Source organism: Macaca nemestrina, chromosome X (assembly GCF_043159975.1).
Source record: "Macaca nemestrina isolate mMacNem1 chromosome X, mMacNem.hap1, whole genome shotgun sequence".
In the NCBI taxonomy this organism is placed as follows: Eukaryota; Metazoa; Chordata; class Mammalia; order Primates; family Cercopithecidae; genus Macaca; species Macaca nemestrina.
The window spans coordinates 25,511,201-25,525,563 of NC_092145.1; the positions used below are offsets into that span (position 1 = coordinate 25,511,201).

At 44.8% G+C, this 14,363-nt stretch overlaps 1 protein-coding gene across 2 annotated transcripts in view; it reads left to right on the forward strand.

Annotated features, from left to right (window-relative positions):
- Window positions 1–14,145, forward strand: part of LOC105481451 (apoptosis inducing factor mitochondria associated 1) — a 36,892-nt gene extending 22,747 nt beyond the window's left edge. For both annotated transcript variants that reach the window (XM_011741080.2, XM_011741081.2), the window contains exons 7-16: window positions 2,536–2,620; window positions 3,282–3,358; window positions 4,756–4,864; window positions 6,006–6,113; window positions 6,460–6,548; window positions 7,006–7,146; window positions 9,740–9,882; window positions 11,713–11,837; window positions 13,347–13,543; window positions 13,882–14,145. In XM_011741080.2, the coding sequence (XP_011739382.1) occupies window positions 2,536–2,620; window positions 3,282–3,358; window positions 4,756–4,864; window positions 6,006–6,113; window positions 6,460–6,548; window positions 7,006–7,146; window positions 9,740–9,882; window positions 11,713–11,837; window positions 13,347–13,543; window positions 13,882–13,953 (1,146 nt within the window). In that variant the 3' untranslated portion in view covers window positions 13,954–14,145. The remainder of the gene's footprint in view (window positions 1–2,535; window positions 2,621–3,281; window positions 3,359–4,755; window positions 4,865–6,005; window positions 6,114–6,459; window positions 6,549–7,005; window positions 7,147–9,739; window positions 9,883–11,712; window positions 11,838–13,346; window positions 13,544–13,881) is intronic.
- Window positions 14,146–14,363: the final 218 nt, after the last annotated feature.

Genomic DNA, 14,363 nt, shown 5'->3' on the forward strand with positions numbered 1-14,363 from the left:
ATCTGCATATGTGTAGGAGTTGAAACCATGAGAGTAGGTGAAGCCTCCCAGGGAGAACTGATCTGGTGAGAAGAGGAGTAAGGCAAGGATAGAGCCCTGGGGAACCCCAATTTTTAGAAGGCAGGGTTAAGAAGAACCCAAAACCTGAGGACAGGAGCCAAGGATATAGGGAGTTTCAAGAAGGAGGATGTGATCCACAGTATTACTGTGCCAGAGGAATCTGGGAAGAAAAGAACTGTAAAATGCACTGTGAGATTTGGCAGTTCAGATACCTTTGGGAGGCTGAAGCAGGTGAATCGCTTGAGGTCAGGAGTTAGAGACCAGCCTGGCCAACATGGTGAAAACACGTCTCTACTAAAAATACAAAAATTAGCCGGGTGTGGTAGTGCACACCTGTAATCCCAGCTACTCAGGAAGCTGAAGCACAAGAATTGCTTGAATCCAGGAGGCGGAGGTTGCAGTGAGCCAAGATTGCATCAGTGCACTCCAGCCTGGGTGACAGAACAAGACTCCATCTCAAAAAAATAATAAAATAAACTAAAATAAAACAGATATCATTGGGAAGTTAGAAAAGAGGGTAAAGTACTCTTTCAAAAGATTTAAATGAGAAGAGAGAGATGGCAATTGGATAAAAGCGTGAAGAGGACGTAGAATCAAAGGCGGGACCTGTTGGATGGGACAAGAATGTTAATAGGCTGGGCAGGGGTGGTGGGGAGCCCTCATGCCTCATGGGAAGCTGTGGAAGATCACATCTAATGGCTTCATTTGTTTTCACAATACAATAGAACATAAGATGGTTATCTGAGAGCGAGCAACATGAGGGTTGAGTAGCGGGATTGGATTGAAGAGGGAGCTTACCAGGGACAAATCAAAGGAGGCTAAAGAAGCTGCATCAGATCTCAGTTCATGTCGTTGCCTCTAGAAAGCTTTACCCAACCCACCCTGACTAGATGGCATATGTCATATGTTCCCAGTACTACCTGCACTGTTCTTACCACTCATATCACATGTATCACTCTTGATTACTGTTAGTGCTTGTTAAATTGTCTTAGCCACTAAACTCTGAAAGCAGTGAGGATCACTGTCTAAACTTGATACATAGTAGGTGCTTAATTGAATGGTCTCATAGCTAGTAAAGAGTGGAGCAAAGACTGGGTGCCTATTCTCTCTGACTCCAAAGCTCAAACTCTTAACCATAAGAAGGAGTAGGGTGCAAGGGAATTAAAGGTACTGGCAAAAGAACAGTTTGGATGTTCTACCATCAGCCCAAATTAGTTAGAATGGAGCAGCTAGTCAAATAAACAGAGAAAATTGAAAGCAAGTATAGGAGACAGACTGAGCGAAAGCTGAAGGGATGGAAAATTGTGACCAACAAGTAGGATAATTGAGGTAGAAGGAGCGGTTTAGGAGATAACAAGATGAGGAACAGTATGAGCCAGTTTCCAAGGTCTTCAGTGAATCAGGAGGAGTAGCGAGGAGGTGGCTCAAAAAAGTGATTCATAGGAATATAGGACTCCTCTGATGTCCCTCAGAAGAGAATGAAAGTACAAGAATCTGGAAGCAGCAGACCAGTAACCTCAAGAAGCTTGCAAAATGCCAACACCTCCTCCTGGCCTTGCGATGTGGAGTGTGGGGGAACTAACAGCCTCTACATGTAAGCTCTCCTTAAGAGAGAGCCAAGTTTCAGTGAAGGCTACAAGTTGGAGAAAGCATTCTGTAAAAATGTTGTAGATGTAGGAGGGTTATTAACAAAGTAATAATAAATAATTCCAAACAGCCAAATAAGAAAGGCTATTCCGATTCTCCTTTTTCACACATGGGGCAGGGCTTCAGGACTGTCATGACTTGCTCTAATGTTACCTGCTTTCTGTCTTTTCCAACATATGACTGCCTGAAAAAACTGGGTACTAGAAACTGTGGTTCCCATGATTACTTGGATATGGTTTCTTAAGGATCGCTTTAGGTCAAGAACTAATTCTTCTTATTGGGCTGACAACTTTTGTGTGTGTTTGTTTGTTTTTTGTTTTGTTTTGTTTTGAGACAGAATCTTCCTCTGTTGCCCAGGCTAGAGTGCAGTGGCATGATCTCGGCTCACTGCAACCTTTGCCTCCCAGGTTCAAGTGATTCTCCTACCTCAGTCTCCCCAGTAGCTGGGACCACAGGCATATGCCACCACACCTGGCTAATTTTTGTATTTTTAGTAGAGACGGGGTTTTGCCATATTGGCCAGGCTGGTCTCGAACTCTTGGCCTCAGTGATCCGCCCGCCTCAGCCTCCCAGAGTGTTGGGATTACAGGCATGAGTCACTGTGCCCGTCCTGGACTGACAACTTCTTATTGGCCTGGAGTTTGGGGGTGGTGATGGAAATATTCTGAAATCAGATAGTGGTGATGGTGGCACAACCTTGTGAATATATTGAAATCCACAGAATTCCACACTTTAAAATGGTGAATTTGATGTGAATTATATATCAATAAATTTTTTTCAAAGCTAATTCATCTCTACCTCTTTTGTGTATGTGTGTGACTGTACCAGGTAGTACAGCTGGATGTGAGAGGCAACATGGTGAAACTTAATGATGGCTCTCAAATAACCTATGAAAAGTGCTTGATTGCAACAGGTGAGCATTTCTGGAGATGGCTTTCTTTCCTGATACAACTCATTCAAGTTTTAGAGTCCAGCTTTCTCTGTAGAAGGTATTACTACTTAAGAAAATGGAAACCCAGACTCTCTGAAGTGGGTGACTTCTCTTGGTACAAAAGCTGGCTGTGTCCAGGCATCCTGGATCACCAGCCCTTCTGGATGATCCTTGCTCTTCTCCCAGTAAAGGCATGAAGAAGTTGCCCTTTTTTCTCTCCCTGCTTAGCCTTCACCCTGTGCCCTGTGCCCTAAAAGTGATGTTGTTTGTGGCTTCATTGCCAGTTGCAATCAGAAACCAAGAGAGGAGACAGAAGCAATTCATCAAACCCATGTAGCTATGCTAGCTGGCAAATCCTCATGAGAAACTCAAAGAGAACATGGAAGCCAAAAGTAAGGCCTTTTGGCCACCTAGGGGGAGGGTGTACCCCTTGAAGACAGACTCTCAAATCTGCTTCTCAAAGACAACTGACAAAAAGCCTGCTGGGAGGCGAGCTGAAGGCAAACAAAGCCTTTATATCCTATCCTGTTGTTGCCGCCATGGTGCTAAGTGAAGAGGGCTCCACCTTTGTGTGGTGGAGGGAGTATTGTTTGGGCTAGCTCCTGCTTGTTGGGCTAAAGGGTTTTCCTTCTCTTATTTCCAGGAGGTACTCCAAGAAGTCTGTCTGCCATTGATAGGGCTGGAGCAGAGGTGAAGAGTAGAACAACGCTTTTCAGAAAGGTAATTGTCTGCTTTAGTGTTTTCTTTGTGTTGTTTTTGAAGAGGTAGTATAATCTTGCAGTCCCCAAGCACCCACCCGGGACTTGGGAGATCCAAGTTCTATTTATGGCTCTTCTCCAGACTTGTTATCTGGCCTTGAGCAAGTCACTTCCTCTCTCTGCACCTCAGATACCTCACTCAAGGGTTTTAAGCTCCTACGGAAAAAATGGAGTGTTTGTATTGCTTGCAATAGATCCTTCTGATTGCTCTTCCATAGTTGTTTTTTCCTGATGTGTTTGATTCATTGGAACCCCTTATAGCCTGTTGGCATTTTCATTGCAACTGCTGTGTAGAGACTTCAGAGAAAAAAAGTACCTAAAGAAAAAGCAAGGGGGTGTTCTGCTGCTTAACACTGTGCGTATAAAAACTGCTGTCATTTTTTCAGGGATAAGATTTGTCCTGTCTTTTTTTTTTTTTTTTTTTTTTTTTGAGACAGGGTCTTGCTCTGTTGCCCAGGCTGCAGTGCAGTGGCGCAATCTTGGCTCACTGCAAGCTCTGCCTCCCGAGTTCACGCCATTCTCCTGCCTCAGCCTCCCAAGTAGCTGGGACTACAAGCATCCACCACCATGCCCGGCTAATTTTTTGTATTTTTAGTAGAGACGGGGTTTCACCATGTTAGCCAGGATGGTCTCAATCTCCTGACCTTGTGATCCACCTGCCTTGGCCTCCCAAAGTGCTGGGATTACAGGCGTGAGCCACCGCACCCGGCCCTGTCTTTTTTTTTTTTTCCAAGACTGAGTCTCACTCTATCGCCCAGGCTGGAGTGCGGTGGCACGATCTTGGTTCACTGCAACGTCCACCTCCCAGGTTCAAGCGATTCTTGTGACTCAGTCTCCCAAGTAGCTGGAATTACCGGCATGTGCCACCACGACCAGCTAAGTTTTTTTGTATTTTTAGTAGGGATGAGATTTCACCCTGTTGGCCAGACTGGGTACCGTCTTTTAAGTTCTTCCTAGAACAAGGTTTGTCAGCCTCTGCAGTATTGGCATTTTGAGCTGGATAATTGTAGTGGGGGCTGTCTTATGCCATTGTAGTATGTTAGCAGCATCCTGGCCTCTTGTACACTAAATGCTGGGAGCACCTACTTGCTCTCACAACCAAAAATGTCTTCAGATATTGCCAGATGTCCTCCTGGGGAAGATAGGGACAAAATTGCCACCAATTAAGAACCACTGTTTATAGAAGGAATTTTACCATGAAGAAAGAAATTTGCATTAATAATATAGAAGTTTTAATTGAGTCACTTTATACAAGGAGAAAATTTACTGTTGCCAAAGATTTAGAAGAAACTACTTCCTAGTATTATTATCCTATGCCCCTTTTGGAAATTAATGGACTAAACTGATGTGGTCCTGCAGATTGGAGACTTTAGAAGCTTGGAGAAGATTTCACGGGAAGTCAAATCAATTACGATTATCGGTGGGGGCTTCCTTGGTAGCGAACTGGCCTGTGCTCTTGGCAGAAAGGGTGAGTATTGAGGAGTGACCTTGATATTCTTTCTCTAGTCTTATACAGCTTTTCTGTGAATCCTAGAGATGTGTTTGGCAGGATCCGTAGAGTTTAATTAAGGTTTATACAGTGAAAAGCTAAGCACTGAGATTAGTTCTGGTGAGGGATCCCTTGGTGACCAAAAAGCTGTCACCTGAGCAACTTAACAGCGATGCTTTTTAAATTTTATTTTATTTTATTTTATTTTATTTTATTTTATTTTATTTATTTATTTATTTATTTATTTTGAGACGGAGTTTCGCTCTTGTTGCCCAGGCTGGAGTGCAATGGTGCGACCTCTGCTCACTGCAACCTCCGCCTCCGAGGTTCAAGTGATTCTCCTGCCTCAGCCTCCAGAGTAACTGGGATTACAGGCATGCACCACCACAGCTGGCTAATTTTGTATTTTTAGTAGAGACGGGGTTTCTCCATGTTGGTCAGGCTGGTCTTGAACTCCCAACCTCAGGGGATCCACCCACCTCGGCCTCCCAAAGTGCTGGAATTACAGGTGTGAGCCACTGCACCCTGCCAACAGCAATGCTTTCTTTCCTTTCCTCTACCTCTATGCCAGGACTCCTTAGAAATATAATATTAAGGAAAGTAACTTATGAAGATGATAAGAGCAATGCAGACTACAGAATTATAGGTGTCTTTCAACTGCTGCCTCGTGTAAAAAGCCAAAACCTTCTTTGGGCACATGATGGTTCCCAGCTTGACGGATCTGTGAGCTCCAGTTGGAATGTTTCATGGCAACTAGTTATCTTAATGTTCTTTTTCAGATATATGAAATCAGGGCATCTTTTCAGGAGGATGCTTCCTATTCAGAGGTTGCAAAGCACTTGTGTAAGCCTTAGGTGACTGCATGGGTGGAAGTACACAGAGTTCACCATCTGAAGCTTAATCTGGGGCCAGAAGTTCTGATACCTGTTGTATTTGCGTTACAAATGAACTTGAGCACCGAGGCCCTCATGCCCAGTGTCCTGTAAGTGGGCGCTCTGGCCTGGATTGCAGCTCTGCCCTGTCTTTAGTGAGGGCTGCCTGCTGCTCCTTTACTTCTCTTACTGTCTTCCTAGGATTGACTTTTGTTTCCTGCTATAACTACTCTGTTTCTTCTTCCCAGCTCGAGCCTTGGGCACAGAAGTGATTCAGCTCTTCCCCGAGAAAGGAAATATGGGAAAGATCCTCCCTGAATACCTCAGCAACTGGACCATGGAAAAAGTCAGACGAGGTAGAGAGACTGTTTCTATATGCTGCCACTCTATTTCCTTTGAGTGTGACCTAAGGCAAACTTCGCTTCTATGGGAACCCCCTTGACATAAGCCCTATCACCTGGCCTGTAAAATGTTTCCACCATTCTCCAGTCAGCTAAGTTCATCTAGGTGTTCTGAATCAGATGCCCCAAATTCCTGGAAGTGCTGGAAATGAGCCATGGGTGTAGGTTCTTGCGGCTCTCCAAAACTGCCTGTGTACTGATTATTGGTTTTACCATGAAGGAGACCACTGGTCAGCTTCCCTATTTCCCATGAAAGTGACAGCCTCGTAGGCTCACTCTCAGGTCTTGTTTGCCTTTACAGAGGGAGTTAAGGTGATGCCCAATGCTATTGTTCAATCGGTTGGAGTCAGCAGTGGCAAGTTACTTATCAAGCTGAAAGACGGCAGGAAGGTAAGGAAGGAAAAGACAGTCTGCCAGGAGGCCTTCCAGTTCTCCACTCCCCTTGCCTCATTCTTACTCCTTCATTTGACACCAGTAGATTATTTTTCCTGGCAGTTGCCATTAACCTGATATAATTTTCCGAATTAACTACCCCTCCATTAAAACAGAATGGTGAGAGCCAGAGTAGACACCTGTGAACCACTTTCCCTTAGCCCCTTTCTATCTGTCTCACAGAGTTTTGAGTCCTGGCTAGGGTGGCAGATTTCTGTTCGAATGACATGGGGGATGTGCATGGGATGGGGTGGTGGAGGCTTATGAAATAGAACTTAAAATCCATTTACCAGAGGTAAGTTAACCCATGATTTTTTGAAGTCCCAATTCTTAATGGCATGATGGGCCATTGTTACGCCTGTAGGCATAAATGGGAACTGTGGTAATTGACTGAATTATTTCTTTTTTGCCTCAGGTAGAAACTGACCACATAGTGGCAGCTGTGGGCCTGGAGCCCAATGTTGAGTTGGCCAAGACTGGTGGCCTGGAAATAGACTCAGATTTTGGTGGCTTCCGGGTAAATGCAGAGCTACAAGCACGCTCTAACATCTGGGTGGTAAGTGTGCTACAGCATGACCAGGCACAGTTCATTCTCCCTAGCCTGTGAACAGGTCTGCCCAGTGGTATGCTAAAGCTCATCAGCCTAACCAGATAGGGTCAGAATGTTTAGAGGCTGAGGGTACAGAATAGAAATGTGTGAACTGCTTGATTCAGAAGACCAGGTATGGCCTCATGTGCAAGCTAGTGGCAGATAAAATGAGCAGTGTGCATGCCTGCAGGAGTAGAGCTCTTCCGGTTCTACTTATTGGCATCAGCCACTGGCATAACCCCTGGTGGGCATGCACATAGCTTTCAGATGGATCTGCTGTTCCCTTTGCTCAAACGTGAATCCGGAGGATGGAGGATGAAGCAATTTATAACCTGTTCCCTAGAAAGGAAAATTACGCTGTTTTCATTTTCCTTGAGTACTATTTTTAGCTGTTTTTTACAATCTATTATGACACAAACAAGACTATAGTATGTAGGAACCATGAGGTAATTTCCCCATTGCTAGTTACAAGTGTATTGTGTTTGTTTATGGACTCTGCAACTAAGGACATAGGCACCTTGGAGGAATTTTTTTCCCCCTCCAAACCTTGCTTTAAAAAAAAAAAGATGAAATGTACTGGATTTTTTAAACTTGTTATAAAAGTAATACGTGGGCCAGGCGAAGTGGCTCACGCCTGTAATTCCAGCACTTTGGGAGGCTGAGGCAGGTGGATCACTTGAGATCAGGAGTTCGAGACCAGCCTGGCTAACATGGCAAAACCCCGTGTCTACTAAAAATATACAAAAATTAGCCGGGTGTAGTGGCACAGGCCTGTAATCTCAGCTACTTGGGGGGCTGAGTGAGGCAGGAGAATCACTTGAATTCAGGAGGCAGAGGCTGCAGTGAGCAGAGATCACGCCACTGCCCTCCAGCCTGGGCAACAACAGAGCAAGACTCAGTCTCAAAAAAAAAAAAAAAAAAGTAATATGTGGTCAATGTAGAAGACAGACAAGAAGGCGAGAGGAAAGTCACCTGCAGCAACCATTAATATTTTGGTGAATTTCCTTCCCTTTGTTTCCTTGCATGTAGGTTTTATTGTTGGTTTGTTTTATTCATGGCAAGCATACTATATATAATATTCTGCTCTTTTCCACTTAACACCATAAATGTAAGCATTTTCTATGTTGCTTCAGACTTTGTAAACAGTTTAATGACTATATGTTCCATTAAGTGAATTCACAGTTTACTTTACCGTTGCTTACTCGTTGGATTTTTAGGTTGCTTTGGGGGAGTCTAAATAGCCACAAAGATGAACAAAGGGTTAGAGAGCTCAAATACCACATCCTTCGTGAAGCTGGCCCAGTTCACCCCAGGCTGGAGGTTCTTGCCCTCTGGTTGAAATACTTGTCTTCTTTAATCTGTACCTTTCATATTAGCACATTACTGTTTACATTGCTCTGTAGTTATGAGCAAGGCTGTATCTTTCTGTACTAGGTTGTATGCTCCTCATAGTCAAGGTCCATGTCAGTTTTGTCTCAGCAACCCGGACAACATAATACTTTTGTATATAATAAGTACTCCATAAATATTTGTTGAATGAATGAATACTGAATGACAAAAAGAAATCTAAGAAAACATTTCTAGGTGAGAGGCAGTCACATCCAAAAACTGGTTTCTACATATAGAAAAGAATATTCTGCAAATCATGGTTATTAAATATCCGGTCTGTTAAGGAAAGAACAGGAAGTAGGCATAAGTAAACCGAACTATAGAAGATTTAGGTTAGCTTTATGGAAGCAGAATAGATTTTTTTTTGGGGGGGGACGTAGTCTCACTCTGTTTCCCAGTCTGGAGTACAGTGGCACGATCTCGGCTCACTGCAACCTCCGCCTCCCGGGTTCAAGCCATTATCCTGTCTCAGCCTCCCAAGTAGCTGGGATTACAGGTGCTCGCCACCACACCCGCCTAATTTTTTGTATTTTTAGTAGAGATGGGGTTTCACCATATTGGCCAGGCTTGTCTCAAACTCCTGACCTTGTGATCCGCCCACCTTGGCCTCCCAAAGTGCTGGGATTACGGGCATGAGCCACTGCACCTGGCCTGGAATCGATATTTTAAAATGAGATCTCAGGCCAGGCATGGTGGCTCACACCTGTAATCCCACCACTTTGGAAGGCTGAGGCAGGGACATTGCTTGAGCCCAGGAGTTCGAGACCAGCCTGGGCAACATGGCAACACCCCAGCTCTTAAAAAAAAAAAAAAAAAATTTAGCCAGGCATGGTGGTACATTCCTGTAGTCCCAGCTACTTGGGAGGCTGAGGTGGGAGGATCATCTGAGCCTGGAGGTCCAGGCTGTGGTGAGCCATGATCGCACCACTGCACTCCAGCCCAGGCAATAGAGTGAGACCCTGTCTCAAAAAAAAAAAAAAAAAAAAAAAAAAAAAATTGAATGGGTTATCAGCTGTTTTTGTTAGTTTAAGTACAACTCTGGCCTGTAGATGGAAAACATGAATTAGTTACCATTACAAGTGTTCTTTGAGTCCCCAAAGTTTATATTTTGTCTTTAACTTGCTTTTTTTGTTTTTAATCATGTGTTCATGTTATGTATTTGTTTCCACAGGCAGGAGATGCTGCATGCTTCTATGATATAAAGTTGGGAAGGAGGCGGGTAGAGCACCATGATCATGCTGTTGTGAGTGGAAGATTGGCTGGAGAAAATATGACTGGAGCTGCTAAGCCGTACTGGCATCAGTCAATGTTCTGGTAATAGTTGTGTGCCTTGGGGACCCAATTGATTACAGTTCAGTATCTCTAGGACCATAACACAGAGTTATGGTTTGGTTTTATTATGAGCCAGTTAGCTTTCATACAGAAGGGAAAAAAGTCCATCTCATGTCCACACATTCTACCCTCAGGTAACCATCTGGCAAAAGTGTCCTGATTGGTTTTTCACCAAACTGCTCCTTTTGTAAAACATTAAAAGAGAAAAAAAAGTTATTTTAAGTGTTCCGTCTGATGTTTGTTAGACTAGGTGAATGAATGGAGATGGCACCAGCACTTCTGGCAAAATATCTCAGAGGCCGAGGTGGGCAGATCACAAAGCCAGGAGTTCGAGACCAGCCTGACCAACATGGTGAAACCCTGTCTCTACTAAAAATACAAAAATTAGCCTGGCATAGTGACGCGCACCTGTAATCCCAGCTACTCGGTAGGCTGAGGCAGGAGAATTGCTTGGACCCGGGAGGTGGAGGTTGCAGTGAGCCGAGATCACACCACTGCACTCCGGCCTGGGCAATAGAGCGAGACTCCGTCTCAAAAAAAAAAAAAAAAAAAGAATGTCAGAAAGCATTCCAGTCCTAAAAGATGAAGGCTGGTCTGGTGTGGTTGCTCATGCCTCTAATCTCAGCACTTTGGCAGACCGAGGCCGGGGGATTGCTTGAGCCCAGAAGTTCGAGACCAACCTGGGCAACATACCAAGAGCTCGTCTGAATTTTTTAAATAAAAACGTTTTAGGGCGCGGTGGCTCAAGCCTGTAATCCCAGCACTTTGGGAGGCCGAGACGGGCGGATCACGAGGTCAGGAGATCGAGACCATCCTGGCTAACACGGTGAAACCCCATCTCTACTAAAAAAATACAAAAAACTAGCCGGGCGAAGTGGCGAGCGCCTGTGGTCCCAGCTACTCTGGAGGCTGAAGCAGGAGAATGGCGTAAACCCGGGAGGCGGAGCTTGCAGTGAGCTGAGATCCCGCCACTGCACTCCAGCCTGGGCGACAGAGCCAGACTCAGTCTCAAAAAAAAAAAAAAAAAAACGTTTTAAAAGCTAAAGAAAAGAAAAGTGGAGGCTAAGGGGAAATACCGTAGGTTAATGAAACCATAAAACATCTCAAATTCTGAATTCTGTAAATGTGGAACACTCTTTGAAGCTTCAAAAAGGGAATTTCAAGACGAAAGTAGTGAATAGCAAAAGTGGGGACCTCATCACTTTTCAAATGTGGCATGGGATAAAAGCATGAATAAATTGAAGAACACTTCAATCACTGCATGGATATGTGATTGTGTATAATGGCTTTTTAAGGAAAAGTCAAAGCTGTTAGGGTTAATCTTACTTTCTCATGGTCATCCCTAGATGCTCTAGCAACAGCAGATCAGTTTGGCGTCTGGTGATACGCATACTGAGTTCTTTGGTTAGCATAAGAGTGCGGTGTTGGTCGGGCACGGTGGCTCATGTCTGTAATCCCTGCACTCTGGGAGGCCAAGGCGGGCAGATTACTTGAGGTCAGGAGTTCAAGACAAGCCTGGCCAGCATGGTAAAATCCCATCTCTACTAAAAATACAAAAATTAGCCAGGTGTAGTAGTGGATGCCTGTAATCCCAGCTACTCAGGAGGCTGAGGCTGGAGAATCACTTGAACCCAGGAGGCAGATGTTGCAATGAGCTGAGTTCTCACCATTGCACTCCAGCCTGGGCGACAAGCGAAACTCCGGCTCAGGAAAAAAAAAAAGAAAAAAAAAAAGTGCATTGTCGTGGTGAATATGTGCTACCGTGTCATTCCTTACAGTCCCTTGACAGAACACCCTCTTCTCTCTTGTTAGGAGTGATTTGGGCCCCGACGTTGGCTATGAAGCTATTGGTCTTGTGGACAGTAGTTTGCCCACAGTTGGTGTTTTTGCAAAAGCAACTGCACAAGACAACCCCAGATCTGCCACAGAGCAGTCAGGTAAGGAAGCCCCAGCACTCCTCTTAGAAAGTGTTGAGAAGCAGTGGTCCAGATTCTCCTGAACAAGGGGTTTCTGTATTGGCCAGCGGGGGCTGTCAGTGAAAGCCTCTCTTCATGTTGTGCTTTAAAAGAAACCAAACCTCAAGTCCTCACTCTTTAGTGGTCTGAGATTTGGCAAAATCAGGTATCCTGGGCAAAGCATAGATTCAAATATTGCGGGTATCTGTCCTAGACAGTGGACAGTGGCTAACTCAACGACACTGTTGTTTCGTTTGTCTCTGGGAAGACCTATCTAAGGAAGAAAACAAGAAAACCTGAACTTGTTAGGTTGCGTTTTTTTCTTTCTTTCAGTTGTCATTTTTATTATTTTGCTTCAGGCGAATCTCAAGAACACGGCCTGAGAGCCTTAGCTTAAGACTGGCTGTCCTCCATGGGTCCTGGGCAGGGAGGAACTGGGCTGAGTAGTTCTTTAGCTGCCTCTCATTCCATTTGGCAGATCTTAGTGCCAGGTTTTCTTTAGATGGGAGGCACCTCTCTTGGAATGAACTTCTCTCCCACACATGTCTCTTTCATTAACTCCGAGACCTTATTCCTTAACCTTAGCTCAAGTTATTTAACCTCTGTGTCCTTTTGCCAGAGGTGTCTCAAGGGCAGGGTGCTCTTTAAGAAGGAGAAAGTAAGACATTATATGGATATGTAGTTCCTTTTCCTGTGTAATTCTAATGTATTCCATATTCCTTAATTGATCTCTCCTAGTAACCTAGTAAGTGGATTCATGTCACTGCTCTGTCCACTGGACAGTGTTATTGGAGGCTAGTGGTTCTCAGAAGGCAAGGTGCCCCCTTCCCATGCCACCCTTCCCTTCCCCTCTTATCTTTCTCTAGGAAGAAATGCCTTCACTATGGTTTTTCCATATGGAAGTGCCTTCTGCTTTGGCTAAAGTATCTGTCTAATAGCACTGTCCAATAGAACTTTCTGCTGCGATGGAAATGTTCCATCTCTGCTCTGTCCAGTACATTAGCCACTAGCCACATGTGGCTTCTGAGCTCATGAAACATGGTGAGTGCAGATAAGGAACTGAATTTTACATCTTACTCAGTTTGAAATGATGTTCATTTACATGGCTGTGGCTAGTGGCTACTGTATTTGGACCATGCCGCTCTAGAATATTTCTTAGAGGACAAGGACCAGCCTTCTGCAGTTTGAAGAAATCCAGATATCAGGAAATATTCATAGCATGAATTTAAAATGAGATAATAAGGGAGGGAAGTTTTGGGTCAGACTGACCCTGTGCCCAGGAGCTGGCAAGGAAGACCTTTCCTTGGCTTTGTCACTGGAGAGGGGCTGGTGAAGGCCAGGGTTTACTGAGGGGGCATAGAGAAACAAATCCTCTAGAAGTAGCTTGAAGCAGGCCTTGAAAGACTGTTGGCTTCTAGAATTTCCCAGGCTCATAATAACTGAAGTTTTGATTTTGCTTCTATGTTTATTTGTTTTGGGGGCTGGCCACAGGAACTGGTATCCGATCAGAGAGTGAGACAGAGTCCGAGGCTTCAGAAATTGCTATTCCTCCCAGCACCCCGGCAGTTCCACAGGCCCCCGTCCAGGGGGAGGACTACGGCAAAGGTGTCATCTTCTACCTCAGGGACAAAGTGGTCGTGGGGATTGTGCTATGGAACATCTTTAACCGAATGCCAATAGCAAGGAAGGTAGGTGCCCGTCATAACTCTTAGAGGAAGATGGGAAGTACGGCTCAGAAACACTCCTGTAACTTCATCAGGTGCCCTGAGATGCATTGTCCCCCAGGTCAAATTGTGCCTAAGCAGAACAAAGGTATAGCCTTGGCTCAGGAACATTATTTTTCACTTGGGACTTGGCTGGGTGATCTGGGAGTTGGCAGGCTGCTTGTTTGGGTTTAGCAGAGAGCTGTTCCCACACCTCCCTCCCAGTGTGATATGGGGACTGCCCCAGGTGGCCCCATTGTGTGGGCATGGCCTGAACGCACATGGAGTGAGTTAGGGACCTATTGTTACTCTCTCTCCCTCAGATCATTAAGGACGGTGAGCAGCATGAAGATCTCAATGAAGTAGCCAAACTATTCAACATTCATGAAGATTGAAGCCCCGCAGTGGAATTGGCAAACCCTCTGCCACCCCTGAGGGGTCGGATGGGTAAAGGAGCATTTTTTTATTCTGCAGACTTTCTCTGTGTATAAGTGTGAATGATCAAGTCCTTTGTGAATATTTTCAACTATGTAGGCAAATTCTTAATGTTCACATAGTGAAATAAATTCTGATTCTTCTAAATTAAATTTTGTTCTCTTGTCAAGGGGGCAGGTGGGTGAAGGAGGAAAGCCTATTAGAAAGCAAGCAAATTGCAGCACCCACCAAGGGCAGGATTTTTGTCAGCCACATATTCGTGCCCTACTCCACCCGTGAAACTCCTTTCATTTCCAAACTTCCCTCATCCCTCCAGACCTCTTTGCACACACCTGCTGTGGCCTCGGCCCACAATACTCGACTCCCCTCC